Source organism: Schistocerca gregaria, chromosome 2 (genome assembly GCF_023897955.1).
Source record: "Schistocerca gregaria isolate iqSchGreg1 chromosome 2, iqSchGreg1.2, whole genome shotgun sequence".
In the NCBI taxonomy this organism is placed as follows: Eukaryota; Metazoa; Arthropoda; class Insecta; order Orthoptera; family Acrididae; genus Schistocerca; species Schistocerca gregaria.
In genome coordinates this window covers 1047420055-1047435769 of record NC_064921.1, presented here as the reverse complement: position 1 = coordinate 1047435769, position 15715 = coordinate 1047420055, and the positions used below count along the sequence as shown (strand labels likewise).

Genomic DNA, 15715 nt, shown 5'->3' with positions numbered 1-15715 from the left:
CCCTCTCAACTTCTCGCTTCAGACCTGCTACCGACTCGCTTCACTTCTCGCTTACTACTGACTTCCTACGAACGCTAAACCGCGGTCTCTCCTGCCAGCAATGCTTTCTGGTGCAGACAATCCGTGCTACCATTACAAAATGGATCAATACGCGGTCTTTCCCGCTCTTTTCTTAAAATGTATCCATACACGATCTCTCCCGCCCTTTTTAAAATTGTATCAATTTGCAGTCTCTCTTGTCAACAATACTTTGGTGCAAACATTCCCTGCTACCACAATTATTTCCAACATGACAAATATTAATTATTCCTACTTAATCCTATTAATAAAATATAAACATCTTTCATAAATTGTGATTTGACAATAAACAATAGAAATATACACGTCTTACAACTTCAATACTTTTAATTTGTCTTTGAACAACAGTCCCGTTTTTTTTTTGTGCCGTGCGGTTCTAGGCGCTACAGTCTGGAACTGCGCGACCGCTACGGTTGCACGTTCGAACCCTGCCTTGGCCATGGACGTGTGTAATGTACTTAGGTTAGATAGGTTTAAGTAGTTCTACGTTCTAGGGGACTGATGAGCTCAGCAGTTGTCCCATAGTGCTCAGAGCCATTTGAACCAAGCAGTTTGGTGTCATTGCGTATTTCTTTCAGTTACCTTCTGCACTATGCATTTGCATTTCTTTTCATGTATGGTCCTACTGCCATGGAGCTCTACTACTTGGCAGTGACATTTCATACAAAAGTTACTTTCATTCTTAAGATTCGCTCACAATTCTAGTTGCAGCAGTGACGCAAAGCAAAAACATTTCAGTTGGTTACTTGATGCACTATTCTTATTTCGTAAGGTTAACTGAATGGTTCGGCGGTGCAAGAGGTAACCCAGAAGAGCGTACTTTTCAATTCAACAAACTTTACCAGCAGCCGTACACATTAACATATTTTATTTCATTCTGAAAGCAACCAGTTTCGGAAATTCGTTTTCCCATCTTCATGCCCGACACGCTTTTTTCAGATCAACAAACTTATCGTATGGCTCCATAAAACAGGATATCGTGAATTCCAATCGTTGTGCAGCTGATTCATACCAAAGCGTGACAGTTAAATGCCTCGAAAGAGCGATGTGAACAGGGCTCCGCTGTATTCTATGAGACAAGTCCGTCGGAGCGTGTGTAGGCTGCATACGAAAATGGTCGATCGGTCGGTTGGTTCCTGTCTAAGGTTCTTACGTCAATTCCACCCATGTCATAGAGGGTCGGTGGCTGTTGAGCGGAGCGGTGCTCGCCGTACGGCGGTCCACAGATTGCGCCACCTGGCGGAGATACTGCGGCCGCAGAGAAGAGTGCGCCGCCGGCATTCCTCACTTAGTCGGCGGCTGGAGGCAAAGCCTTGTTTTGCAATGGATGAAACGCAGCCCGGCCCCTCGGTTTGGAGACCCCAACCGCTTCCAGCTGAAGGATGGGCCGCGGGGCTGGGTTTCGCACAGTACGTACCGCAGCATCGTCTCCCGGGCCAGCACAGCCGCGGGGATGCCGTCAGATCCCGGTGGGCCAGAAGCCACTACCTTAGGCTGGCGTGGTTCATCGAAGTGGCCTGCAGAAGATTAGGAGAGTTTCGTGAGAAAGTGAAAAAGATTGCGGTACGTCTGTCATTCATTTTATGTCTTACAGCCCCCGTTCTGATACTGAACTAACCGGCATTACTATTTGCATTAATATATTTGGATAGAAAACATGTGGCTATTGAGACCGTCACTTACTCCACATCGGATCAGGGACAACACACACTCAAGAAAACACATAGCGTTCTTAGTTTCTATACATACGTCGGGTTCATTTATGTACATCAGGGAAATAGAGTAATTATAATTACCAATATTGATAATGATTGTTATTAATACTCCTGTGTAGTATCATAAAGACGGGATTATTAAATAGATTGGAGAGTCACTGTAATAGTTACGAAAGAGCAGACATTAAATAGATGACTGTGTAAGTAAGGAAAAGGTACTTTACGAGAGTTAGCTGCAGACTAGTAAATGAGAGGGGAGGGGGGGGGGGGCGGCAGCGATGTCGTATGGAGATCAGTTGTCTTCTGAAGTTAGGAACGAAGTTCATTTGACATTTAAGTTCCTTCGAAATTCGTGTTGCTCAAAGGAAAACGATTTTAAGACAGCTGTGTTAACTAGCAGTAAAGATTGGATTTTATTTTGTTGAGAACGAGCACGTCCGTGCCTTACAGTTGAATAAGAGGCTGTGAAATAACTAGGAAGATAGTGTAAACACAAAGCATGATATTTTACGCTTATCGGCTCAGAGCCCTGGTAATTGTTCGTAGGCAGGAATCAAACAGCGTACGAAACAAATTTGTCGAACACAGAGTTAATCGCCAGTTCTAACTAGCATGAGTTTTCATACGAAGAGTCCATGGAGGAGGGAGCACCATAATCATGAATAGCATGTGGTTACTGACTGCAGTTGCGTACTCATTCGAGTGTAAGCGATGCTCCAAAATTGTCCAATTGTTTCAAGAAGAAAATTACGGGTGTGTCATTTAGGATTGACTGGAAGAGATTTTCTGAATTGAGGGGTGGTAAGTCTTTTGTAAGCGACTAAGATCTCTTGCCCTTTAAGTAGTCAAAGCATAACAGCTACGTTTTTCGTCCACTCGGCATAGATAAGTAAATATTTACGTGGTGGACGTCTCAGCGTGGGATTTTTGAGTTTGCATTAATGTACAACTGATGGTCAATGTGCGATGTTCGCAAGTGGAGAGAATTGTCAATTAAAGGAAACCGTAACTTATAATAGAAACGAGATCCGGGAGAGAGAGCTAGATGACCATTACGTAATAGTCGTCCCGATACTAGCTCGATGATGAAAGCTCCCCGGGTCGACCGAAGCGTCCGATCCCACCCGTCGGCTTTGACGCGTGACGTAAGGCTGTTGTGGTGCGACGTCTCGACGGCGCGGAATTTAATTTGTGAGTGGCGTGTTTGTAGGTGTCGTTTTGATGCGATCGGTGGTGCTCTCTGGTGGTGTTAGGTGATGTTTTTGGTTTAGTTTGTGAGTGTGGCGTCGTGTGAATTTTGGTAAATTGCTTTTTTTTGTCTTTGGTAGGTATGGATATGACTGACAGGGTCAAGTTTTCGGCTGTCGGCTATGATGGGGGGACAATGCGTTGTCTCTAATAAAATTTCTTCAACTATTCGGATTTTTGGATGAAGTCGTGAAGTGCTCAGTATGTCGTGAAGAATTGAGGATTACTTAAAGTTCCGGCGTCTCGGAGCTGGGACGGCTGTATGTGGAGATCTCGTAAGGATAACAGGTCAAGGTAAGTGTTCGATCCAAATGTGTGGCTAAGAATCTTGGTATCGAGAGATGAGGTCAAGGGAAGTGTCGGATTCCAGATGATATTGTTTAGTGGTATTTGGGGAATTTTGTGATGTCGGTTTTTTCGCCGTTTTGTATGGGTATGGGTGCGGGTGTCTAAATTTGTTTATATTTAGTTTGTCCCGACCCAAAAAAACCCTATTCACATGCTTGTCCCTTTAGTGTCATTAGGCATTTTGTGGAACGTGTATGCGTGTTTGTTTTTCGATGTATTTTAGTCCTCATAATGTGTACGTAGCCCCTTTATATGCGCCATATTAGAATCGTGGTTTATGGTCGTTTCCGCCATATTTGTGTCATGGGTCAAAGCAGACGGGCGGGGTCGGACGCTTCCGTATTTCCAGTTTCCCTGCATGAGAAGAGCGGTTATTTTTAAACACTGGCCTTGATTTTTACGCAAGAAATACAAACGAGAAGTGAAGCATAACGCTATTGACGTGACTGTTGCAGGTATAGACGGCATTACAAGCTTCATTTACTTGTTGACGAGTAAGTTTGTGCTAAATGCTATATTACTCTCTTCACTTTTACATGGTGCAAATGTCACAAAGCACTGCTTTATATTTAAATAACTGATCTTGAGAAATTAACTGAAGTCTTTACCACCACATGCTGGTTGAAATTCAAATGTTTTACGTAGCTTCAAAGTTTTCGTGAGTCCCAAAAACACCATATAACTTATATCTGAAAATTACTCACTGAAATTTCACACCCTTTGTGTTTTGTGCTTCTAGGTGTTTAATACGAGACGCACTGAAATGTAAATGTAGGCGAAACGGGAATATGTATCCAGTCGTACAAGAGCAATTACTTGAAATACGCTACTTATGCTACATACTTAATATTATGGGGTGGAGATTTGGGCACGAGCTGAGATACCAATTAATTGGTTATGACGTCTGTTCTGATTGTAGTAACATAACACTGGGTCTCTATGGAATTTTCAATGAGTTTTCGTCTGTCACTGTGCGAAAGACTGAAAGATGTGACGCTAAATTTTCGCACCTAGTCGTAGGGAATTTTTTCTCTTGGTATGGAGCAGTTTGGCGAGCCTTTACAGCAACGATTGTTCAGATTTCTATGTTCTAAGCAAAGGCTGTAGTCATAGAATGAACCGTTGCGTAACCCGAAGTCTACGTTGACAGTCGACTAAGTTGGTGAAGCAAAAGGTCATGCCAGTGCCTTAATAACCATTGCGTACTTCATAGTTATATTTAGTCCCTTCTCAGAAACCCAGTTTAGCAGCCTACGTCTACTATTTGAAACTTCTTGATATCTTAAGTCTTAACAAGACTCCTTTCTTAAAACCGCCTATTCCACTAGGGACCCCGTTGGTGTACATTATTTTTTGGTAACGTTTTCCCTGTTTCTAATATGAGCCATTGATGAATTACTCATGATCATATCTCCACCATGTTCATTAAATGATACATGGACACGGTACCGCATCGTTAACTAATGTCTATATAATAAAATATGGTTTATGTGAAGATCGTCGTCCTGGTTACTAGACTAAAAACTTATTTGGCTCCTCGGCTTCACAATAATTAGGCGTGATTTTCTGTCCAATAAGTAAACGCATTAGGAATCTCCGTGGAGCATCTGAATTTTTAGTATTGTGCTTTTGAAGAAAGTGCCCATCTAATACCCAAAAAAACAATATTATATATATGAAACTTAAGCTAGGTCGTCAGTAGAGTTCTGCAGATAGTTCGAATGAAATAAGTCGTGGGTCCCGTTTTTCTCGTTCGTATCAAATCTCTGCTGCTACACATACAGCAGCTGGAGATGAAACTCCTTAGTCCACCCACGCCTGGAAATGGCAGAGGAAAAACAGGGTTAGTGAAATCAGAGTATTTAGCCTGGCGCCTCTCTAGACAATAAGGCAAAAGCACTTTACCACAATACGACTGACGCAATGAAGAGAGTCCATCGGTTAGTTTCATGTAACTCGATGCCACCCGAATGTCAGAGTTGTTGCTTCTTCGTAGAATGTGCGACGCCAGTTAACATCCTGGCAAGATCGTAATAAATCTCTCGAGAACTGTTGGTCCAAGCTACTTGTTTTCGCATGTTCCAAAGGATATTTCTCCCTTTATCCTGTATTCCGTGAACGATTTCCATTGGATGATGTGTTTGAAACAAGTATGAACAGAATCCAACAAGTGAGAGCTGGCTAGGCATTTTAAATTCAACAAATCTCACCACCACATTTTTGAGGACGTGATTCGCTTGCGGGGGTGGATTTGACACTTACTCGCAGGCTTTGTGGACAGGACTGATTTTTCGTGGAAGTTCTGTCTGGTCTTGGTAGACAGTCATCGGAATGTTACTCTATATTTTCACTTTTACTTAAGATAGGGAAGTGTTCGGTGTTACTGCATGTTGATCGTATTTTGGCTTGTTTAGGAATACGTAGTAAAGCGAATTTGGATCGTCGCGGTAGTCGGTTAAGTGGGTAACTGCCCGCAATTTATTACCGTCAGAGATTCCTCATCGTATCTTCTCTTAAGATTAACCAGTCCTGCGTGCGAAATGCTTAAGCTGGTATCCGCCGATGGTTTCCGTTGTTCGCTGTAACGATCTTGGCAGTAACTGGTGCACGTTGGTGTTTCTCCTGCTGCTGCTGTCTGTCGTGAGACGGTGTGGAGCTCGTGGTACCAAGCAGTGTGGGTGGCTACGTGCTGGGAGGATTTCGGCAACAGATTTTCAGTATTTTACGTTTCGTGGAACCTCAGTACTGCCCCTGGGCAGCGCTCCCTCGCCACTTTTGCCACTGGATTGCTGTAGCGAACACTACTTTCTAAAAGAGGGTACTTTCAAGGTGTATCTTCATCTACATGGATACTTCACAAATTACATTCAAGTGCCTGGCAGAGGGTTCATCGAACCTCCTTCATAATCCATTATTCCAATCTCGTACTGCGGGCGGAAAGAATGAACATCTATATCTTTCCGTACTAGCTCTGATTTCACTTATTTAATCTTAGTGATAGTTCCTCCCTATGTAGATCGGTCTCAACAAAATATTTTAGCACTGAGTAGAAAGTTAGCGATTGGAATTTCGTGGGAAGATTCCGTAGCAACGAAAGACGCCTTTCTTTTAATGACGTCCAGCCCAAATCCTGTACCATTTCTGTGACTCTCTCCCATATTTCACGATAATACAAAACTTGCGGACTTGCTTTGAACTTCAGAAAATAAGACCATTTTCCTTCATCTCAAACGATTCTCATTCCACCATTAAGTATCCTGTAGTTCTTGATTTTAATACCTGTACCAGTAAATCTTAACAATTGTGTTAAAGATCACTTAATGTTTTTGTAAATGTTCTGATACTTAATATAAAGACTTGTTAAACCACTAATCCTTGCCCTAAGAAAGGGAAATAGTCACGGAAAATCACATAAAATTACAACTAGTCTCTTAAAAAATAAGATGGCCTTGATAGTAATGTCCTTTCGGGTTCTGTGCGCGATGAAATTGAATTATGTGAAATAGATCTGATTATTGTACGCGCTATGTTAAGTAATTTCACACCACCTCTTGGCTTAAGACGTCATTCCGTTGTGAGAAATTAAAGGATTCTTCGGACCGTGTTCAGTCGTTGCAATCTAATCACCAATGATACACGAAGATGAAGTAAGGGAGCAAAGCAAATACATGAGAGCAAGAACGGTGGTGGTGGTGGTGGTGTGCGGCGATCGAAACGAAAACATACTCTCCCTCAATGTGTATGAAGATCATATTGGCTTGTGGCAGACGTTGCTAACGTAAGCTTGAAGATTAGCGTGCACAGTGCCTCGTAACCCAGGTCTTCCCCATTCTTGATTTCCATCAACTCACTAGGTTAAACGACAAAAATACTTACCACGAGAGAGCCACAACTAGAACTTTCCTAGCTTAACTATAGAATGCTCAGTGTACATGAGAGCGACACAGTATATTCCTTAGAGTGGGCAGATGGTAGTGATCACACCTGCTAGTTACAAACTGCGAAGTTTAGTCCGTTATCAGACATCGTGATCAGATAGGTGCAATTTTTACCAAGAAATCTGTATCAGTTTCGGCGGGTTTCTTGTTGGGATGGCAGAACGTTGTGACATAAAGTTCTGGTAAGTAGTTACATGCGATAGGACGTAAAGTCTTAGCAGAGATACACAATTATGGCAGCAGTCGTCCAGATGCGGTTATTTAATCACCCTAATTATAATCTGCGGCTCTGGAAATAAACAGCAGTACATCAGTGTTAACACAAATGGTAGAGGCAATGACGCAAAAAGTATTTGAGTTTTGGTGACACAGGGAAGTTCGACCAGGCCAACTCTCCAACTTGTAGGGGAACAAGAAAATATCATTCTGAACGGTAACTGCATATGGACACAGACCTATTTCGAATGATTTCCGAGGTAGAACTTTTGGTATGATTTTCTTGACCAGCTAGAAAACCAAATCCTCCAGCAAGAATGTGCCGCGATATAAAATCAAACATTAAATTTGCTGTAAAGAGTCATATCGATGTTGCTCTAGGACTAATAGTTCGCATGAATCTTCCCGGAGCTTGGACGTCCTCCTCACCTCCTTCTCGGCTGACGGCCCGCCATATTGTAACATCCTGTCCGGATTTTACTACGCTGCGTCTTGATCTTGGCCTACCATGTACTCTGGATGCCATTTTAGCGGATGACCCAGGAGCTGCTGCTCACGTTCTTCGTTCTACCAACTTGACACACCTGTCTAAGGACGTTTGATTATGCTGTAGTTTTATAATCCTATGCCTGTTAATGCGTCTTTTATAGTGTTGTCCCTTTTAGTTGCTGTTTTAACCTTGTGCCTCGCGGTACATTCCTAAATTAGTCAGGGCGCTAATGACCATTGTAGTTGTGCGCCCTAAAACAACAAAAAAAAGTTCGTATGAAGAGAAAGCGATAATATTGATAAACTCGCGCGAGGCGCCTGCGCTGTAGCTTAGGTATTTCTTGTAAGGCAATTGTAGATAGCTTCCCAGCTTGATGGACCACAATTGCCTCAACTTCGTCTACACAACTGTGATACGTTGTAAACAATGAAAAGGTTTGAGTAATATAGAAAACTCACATAAAATGTTCTAGCTCGGAAACCATTCGGAATAGGGCATATATCCGTATTATGCTTTTCGTTAAGTTACTTCCATTCCTCAATGCATGTACCTTTGCTTCTGGCTCACCCTTCCTATAACTTGCAGATACATCTCTGCCAGCAGTGAAATGACTACTTCGCACCAATCCTGCTCACGATATCAGATCCTCCTATGATTTTTGACGCTTCCCTAGCACAACAAACCTAAAAGGGCATTGTTATGCGTAAAGAGCAGAGACTAATTCAAAAACTGTAGCCTCCAGCGGAAATGTAAGGCAATATTTTGAATAATTAACTGATATTGTAACATAAGCCAACTCTTCTGTGCATACGTGCGTGGCAAGCACGGGCCCCGAACCATTGCAGCTTTCTTTCTCTCCAGGGCTACATTTCCTTTCCCCTCCTTGCCCCTTCCCCCCTCCTCGCTCCTTGCCCCTTCCCCCCTCCTCGCTCCTTGCCCCTTCCCCCCTCCTCGCTCCTTGCCCCTTCCCCCCTCCTCGCTCCTTGCCCCTTCCCCCTCCTCCCTCCTTGCCCCTTCCCCCCTCCTCCCTCCTTGCCCCTTCCCCCCTCCTCCCTCCTTGCCCCTTCCCCCCTCCTCCCTCCTTGCCCCTTCCCCCCTCCTCCCTCCTTGCCCCTTCCCCCCTCCTCCCTCCTTGCCCCTTCCCCCCTCCTCCCTCCTTGCCCCTTCCCCCCTCCTCCCTCCTTGCCCCTTCCCCCCTCCTCCCTCCTTGCCCCTTCCCCCCTCCTCCCTCCTTGCCCCTTCCCCCCTCCTCCCTCCTTGCCCCTTCCCCCCTCCTCCCTCCTTGCCCCTTCCCCCCTCCTCCCTCCTTGCCCCTTCCCCCCTCCTCCCTCCTTGCCCCTTCCCCCCTCCTCCCTCCTTGCCCCTTCCCCCCTCCTCCCTCCTTGCCCCTTCCCCCCTCCTCCCTCCTTGCCCCTTCCCCCCTCCTCCCTCCTTGCCCCTTCCCCCCTCCTCCCTCCTTGCCCCTTCCCCCCTCCTCCCTCCTTGCCCCTTCCCCCCTCCTCCCTCCTTGCCCCTTCCCCCCTCCTCCCTCCTTGCCCCTTCCCCCCTCCTCCCTCCTTGCCCCCTTCCCCCCTCCTCCCTCCTTGCCCCCTTCCCCCCTCCTCCCTCCTTGCCCCCTTCCCCCCTCCTCCCTCCTTGCCCCCTTCCCCCCTCCTCCCTCCTTGCCCCCTTCCCCCCTCCTCCCTCCTTGCCCCATTCCCCCCTCCTCCCTCCTTGCCCCATTCCCCCCTCCTCCCTCCTTGCCCCCTTCCCCCCTCCTCCCTACTTGCCCCCTTCCCCCCTCCTCCCTACTTGCCCCCTTCCCCCCTCCTCCCTACTTGCCCCCTTCCCCCCTCCTCCCTACTTGCCCCCTTCCCCCCTCCTCCCTACTTGCCCCCTTCCCCCCTCCTCCCTACTTGCCCCCTTCCCCCCTCCTCCCTACTTGCCCCCTTCCCCCCTCCTCCCTACTTGCCCCCTTCCCCCCTCCTCCCTACTTGCCCCCTTCCCCCCTCCTCCCTACTTGCCCCCTTCCCCCCTCCTCCCTCCTTGCCCCCTTCCCCCCTCCTCCCTCCTTGCCCCCTTCCCCCCTCCTCCCTCCTTGCCCCCTTCCCCCCTCCTCCCTCCTTGCCCCCTTCCCCCCTCCTCCCTCCTTGCCCCCTTCCCCCCTCCTCCCTCCTTGCCCCCTTCCCCCCTCCTCCCTCCTTGCCCCCTTCCCCCCTCCTCCCTCCTTGCCCCCTTACCCCCTCCTCCCTCCTTGCCCCCTTACCCCCTCCTCCCTCCTTGCCCCCTTACCCCCTCCTCCCTCCTTGCCCCCTTACCCCCTCCTCCCTCCTTGCCCCCTTACCCCCTCCTCCCTCCTTGCCCCCTTACCCCCTCCTCCCTCCTTGCCCCCTTACCCCCTCCTCCCTCCTTGCCCCCTTACCCCCTCCTCCCTCCTTGCCCCCTTACCCCCTCCTCCCTCCTTGCCCCCTTACCCCCTCCTCCCTCCTTGCCCCCTTACCCCCTCCTCCCTCCTTGCCCCCTTACCCCCTCCTCCCTCCTTGCCCCCTTACCCCCTCCTCCCTCCTTGCCCCCTTACCCCCTCCTCCCTCCTTGCCCCCTTACCCCCTCCTCCCTCCTTGCCCCCTTACCCCCTCCTCCCTCCTTGCCCCCTTACCCCCTCCTCCCTCCTTGCCCCCTTACCCCCTCCTCCCTCCTTGCCCCCTTACCCCCTCCTCCCTCCTTGCCCCCTTACCCCCTCCTCCCTCCTTGCCCCCTTCCCCCCTCATCCCTCCTTGCCCCCTTCCCCCCTCATCCCTCCTTGCCCCCTTCCCCCCTCATCCCTCCTGGCCCCCTTCCCCCCTCATCCCTCCTTGCCCCCTTCCCCCCTCATCCCTCCTGGCCCCCTTCCCCCCTCATCCCTCCTTGGCCCCCTTCCCCCCTCATCCCTCCTCGCCCCTCCTCCCTCCTTGCCTCTCCCTCCTCCCTCCCTCCTCCTCCTTGCTCCTCTCCCACTCGCCCTTTCTTGGTGTTCTCCCTTATGTTGACCCCCACTAGCCTCCTGGTTCTGTTTATTTTACAATTCGGCTTTGTTGCAAAATCTCATCTTTTTGGCATTCCTTGGTCCCCACTCTGGGGTTATAACTCAATTACAAAATTTCTCCTTCGTAGTGTGAGGCATCTGGGGAAGAGCACCTTACCTAGTGTCTCTGACGTGGGCCCTCCTAGTACATTCCACCTTTTCTTTGATGTTGTTGTATGATGCTAGGGTGCATTGCCAACACAGTAGCCAGCCCGTGTGGTGGGGTCGGTATGTACCCTTTTGGTTGAGCCCCTGAACACACTGGGATCACACTTCTGATACCTGAGCTGTGACCACCTCATGCATGCCTCAGAGTGGTTGCTCATAATCCTGGAGCATCGGAACACCCGGCAATAGCCGGCGTGACAGACGGCCCTTGCTGTGGCTGGGTGGCGCCAGAGAGGGGAGCCCCTGATGAGTGGGTGAGGACGCTATGCAAATGAAATGCACACGGGTCCAGAACTCTGGCCGTTCTTCTGCGGCCGTCTCTCTGCGCGGAACTACGTAATTAAAGTGCTGTTTCTCTTGCCCCCTTCCCTTCCGTGGCTACACCCTGGGGAGAGGGTCAGGCCTGTCGGCTAGGGGCAAAACGTTTCCCCGTTGTCTACTTTGCACTAGGACTGATGGAGATACTTTCACCAATACCAAACCTTTATTCTTTGTGGAACACATTGAAGACAAGTTTGGCGAAGTGGACTCCCTGGGCAAGATGCGGTCGGGTTCGTTGATGAAAACTGCTTCAGCTGCCCAATCTGCGGCCCTTCGTGCCTGTACCCATCTTGGCACAATTTCTGTGTCCATTACCCCCCCTCCCCCCCCCCCACCAATCTCTAAATATGGTACAAGGTGTGATTTTCCACTGGGACCTCATCCTTCAAACTGATGAGAAACTTCGGGACAATACCGGATGGCGGGGTGTTAACTTTCTTTGGAGTGTTCAGAAGGGTCCTAAAGGCAATCATATTGATACTGATGCCTTTATCCTGTCTTTTGAAGGGGATACCCTCCCTTAGAAAGTTAAGATTATGGTGTATCGATGCGATGTGAAGCCATACATCCTACCTCTTATGAGGTGTTCTAAGTGCTTGCGTATTGGACACGTCTTCCTGCTGTCCACAGGCCCCTCTCTGTGGTGACTCGGGACGTCCACTCCATGAGGGGAGTCCCTGTGTTACCCCTCCTGTGTTTGTTCACCAGATTGTCCAGTATATAAGAAGGAAAAAAAAAGATAGAGGAGTAAAAGTCCCTCGATCGTTTAACCTACAGAGGCCCATAAGAAATACACACAACTTCACCCTGTGTCCATGACATCTAGTTACGCCTTGGTTACATCTTCACCCCTTCCTCCCCCATCCCGTACCCCCCCTCTTCCACCCCTCCCCTGCGGCTCCCATACCTTCTCCTCTGGCCGCTGCTCCCCCTCTCCAGCTGGAGAAGTGTCCCACTCCTTCGGCGTCTGCCAGTCAAGGGCGCCTCTCCTGGGATGCCGCTTCCTGGCACCTTCCAGGCCAAAGATCTGCTGCCGCGCGACGACCCCGAGAGCCGCCGTCTCTCGGCTCCCAGGTCGCCCGGTCTCTTTCTGTTCCTGACCTTGCTGCAGCTGGCTCCTTTATGCCACACAGCCCTCCTCGATCTCAGCCTGAAAAGAAGAATAAACGTAAGTCCCAGGACAAAGAGCATCTGGTGTCACCGGAGGTCCCTTCGCCGCCTTCACAACCGGATTCTGACTTGTTGATGGATGTCGCCCCCCTCCTTGTCGGTGACGGGTGAGGACCTGGAGGTATGACAGGATTCAGTGAAGTTCAGCCCCCATTTAAACCATCGTTCTGTGGTTCTCCAATGGAATTGTAATGGATACTATGGTCACCTTCCTGAATTGAAATCCGTTCTTTCGTCCTACTCTGCAGCTTGTTTGGTTCCCCAGGAATCTTATTTTACTAATGCTCACTCAGCGACCCTCCGTGGGTTCCGTGTTTTCTGTCGAAATCGGGTCGGACCCCTGCGGCCTTCTGGTGGCGTTTGTACGTTGGCCCGTACAGACGTTGCTAGCACAGGGATTCCTCTTCAAACTACATTGGAAGTGGTTTCTGTTAGGGTCCACTTAGACTCTGCAGTCAAAGTTTGAAATCTTTATCTCCCTCCTGACAAGACTCTTACACCTGCTGCCTTAACTGCCCTTCTTCAGTAGTTTCCTCCTCCTCTGGGATTTAAATGCTCATCATAACTTGTGGGGCAGTGCCTTTCCATCTAGACGAGGTCTTCTTATAGACCACTTTATTGCAGACCACGACCTGTACCTTCTTAATGATGGCTCCCCTACTAATTTCAGTGCTGGTTATGGTACCTTTCCTGCCACTGATCTTTCTCTTTCTTCTCCCTCTCTCCTCCCTTCATTACACTGGTCGCCACACGACGACCTTTGTGATAGTGACCATTTTCGTTGATTATCTCGCTCCCTTCCCGCTCCCCGGTGGACAGGTTACCTCGTTGGTCTTTCCAATGTGCCGATTGGCCTCTATACACAGCACAGGTCGGGTTTTCTCCCTCTTTGTCGGGTTGTATTGAGGACGTCCTTCGTAACGTGTCTGACGCGATTGTTCGCGGTGCTAGCCTTGCTGTCCCGCGCTCCTCTAGGCCATTTTGTCGCCGGCAAGTCCCATGGTGGAGTACGGCCATTGCCATTGCCATCTGTGATCGCTGTCGAGCTTTGCAACACTTTGGGACACCCATCCATAGCCAGCCTTACTACCTTTAAACGCCTCCGCGCTTAAGCCCATTACTTAATCAGACAGAGCAAGCGGATATGTTGGGAACGATTCGTTTCTTCCCTTGGTTCTACTGTCCCTCTGTCACAGGTATGGGCTACACTTCGCTCTCTCAAAGGCTGCCATCGGCAGTTCCATCCTCCCACGCCTTCACCTCCCATATGGCCTTTGTACAGACCCATTAGTTCTTGCAGAACATCTTGCGACCCATTTTACAGTGGCATCAGCCTCCTATCCAGCTGCTTTCCTTCACCAAAAGCAGCGGGCTGAAGCTTCCACTTTATGTTCCACCCCTTGAGTCAGATTGTTACAACCTTTTACTGCATGGGAATTTCTTTCTGCTCTATCTTCTTCTCATGATACGGCCCTAGGCCCAGATTCCATTCATAACCAACTGCTTCACCCCCCCAGGGGGCTCGCGGTCCTTTCGTGAGTACGTGCGTGGCGAGCACGGGGCCCCGAGCTATTGCAGCCTTCCTTCTTTTTCCGGGCTGCATTTCCTTTCCCTTCCCCTCCTTTCCTGTCCTTCATCCTTCCCTCCGACCTCTCCTCTCCCTCTCTTGGTGTCCCTACTTATGGTGTCCTTCCTTATGTTGGCCCTGCTATTCTCCTGGTTCTGTTGACCTTGCAATTCGGCCTTGTTCTGTAATTCCTTCATCCTTTTGGTATTCTCTGGTCCCCTCTGGGGTTTGACCTCCATCACTAAATTTTCTTCCGTAGTGTGAGCCATTTGGGGAAGAGCACCTTACCTAGTGTCTCCGGCGTGTGCCATCATCATTGATTCCATCGTTTCCTTTACGTCGTTGTTTGACGCTAGGGTCCATAGCCAGCACGGTAGCCAGCCCGTGTGGTGGGGTCGCTATGTACCCTTTTGGTTGAGCCCCCTGAAAACACAGGGATCACACGTCTGATACCTGAGCTGTGACCTCCTCATGTAAGCCTAGGAGTGGTTGCTTGTCGTCCTGGAGCATCGGAACTCCCAGCAATGGCCGCCGTGCCAGACGGCCCTTGCTGTGGCTGGGTGGCGCCCATGAGGAGAGCCCCTGATCGGAGTGGGTGGTATCAGGGCGGACACTATGCTCATGAAACGCATAAGAGTCCACAACTCTGGCCGTTCTCCGGCCGTCTCTTTGACTGGAAAAGATTCTTCACGTGCTGCTTCCTCTGCCCCTTCCGCCTTCCCTTCCGTGGCTACCCCCTGGGAGGAGGGCCAGGCTCGTCGGCTGGGGGCGAAACCTTTCCCTCGCTATCTGGTTTGCGCCAGAACTGATGGGGATACTTTTACTCATACGAAACCTATGTTTTTTGTTGAACACATCGAAGACAAGTTTGGCGAGGTGGACTCTATCAGCAAGATGCGGTCTGGGTCGCTGTTGATTAAAACCGCTTCAGCTACCCAGTCTGCAGCTCTCCGTGCCTGTACCCATCTTGGTACGATTCCTGTGTCAATTACCCCACACCAGTCCTTGAACATGGTGCAAGGTGTAATTTTCCATAGAGACCTCCTCCTTCAATCTGATGAGGAACTTCGGGACAATCTAAGCCGGCGGGGGGTTCACTTTGTTCGGCGGGTTCAGAGGGGTCCGAAGGACAACCGCGTTGACACTGGTGCCTTTATCTTGGCCTTTGAAGGGGACACCCTCCCTGAGAAGGTCAAGATTATGGTCTATCGGTGTGACGTGAAGCCATACATCCCACCACCTATGCGATGTTTCAAGTGTTTGCGTTTTGGCCACATGTCTTCGCGCTGTTCGCAGGCCCCCCTCTGTGGTGACTGTGGACATCCGTTCCATGAGGGAAGTTCCTGTGTTCCCCCTCCTGTGTGCGTAAATTGTCGTGGAAATCATTCTTCACGGTCACTGGATTGCCCAGTGTAT

General features: G+C 49.3%; 1 protein-coding gene across 2 annotated transcripts in view; it reads left to right on the top strand.

The window, feature by feature from the left end:
* Positions 1 to 1259: 1259 nt before the first annotated feature.
* Positions 1260 to 15715, top strand: part of LOC126336821 (uncharacterized) — a 67146-nt gene continuing 52690 nt past the window's right edge. The window contains exon 1 of one of the 2 annotated variants that reach the window (XM_050000883.1): positions 1260 to 1641. In XM_050000883.1, coding sequence (XP_049856840.1) covers positions 1402 to 1641 — 240 coding nt within the window. In that variant the 5' untranslated portion in view covers positions 1260 to 1401. The remainder of the gene's footprint in view (positions 1642 to 15715) is intronic. The other variant, XM_050000882.1, reaches the window with a different exon arrangement.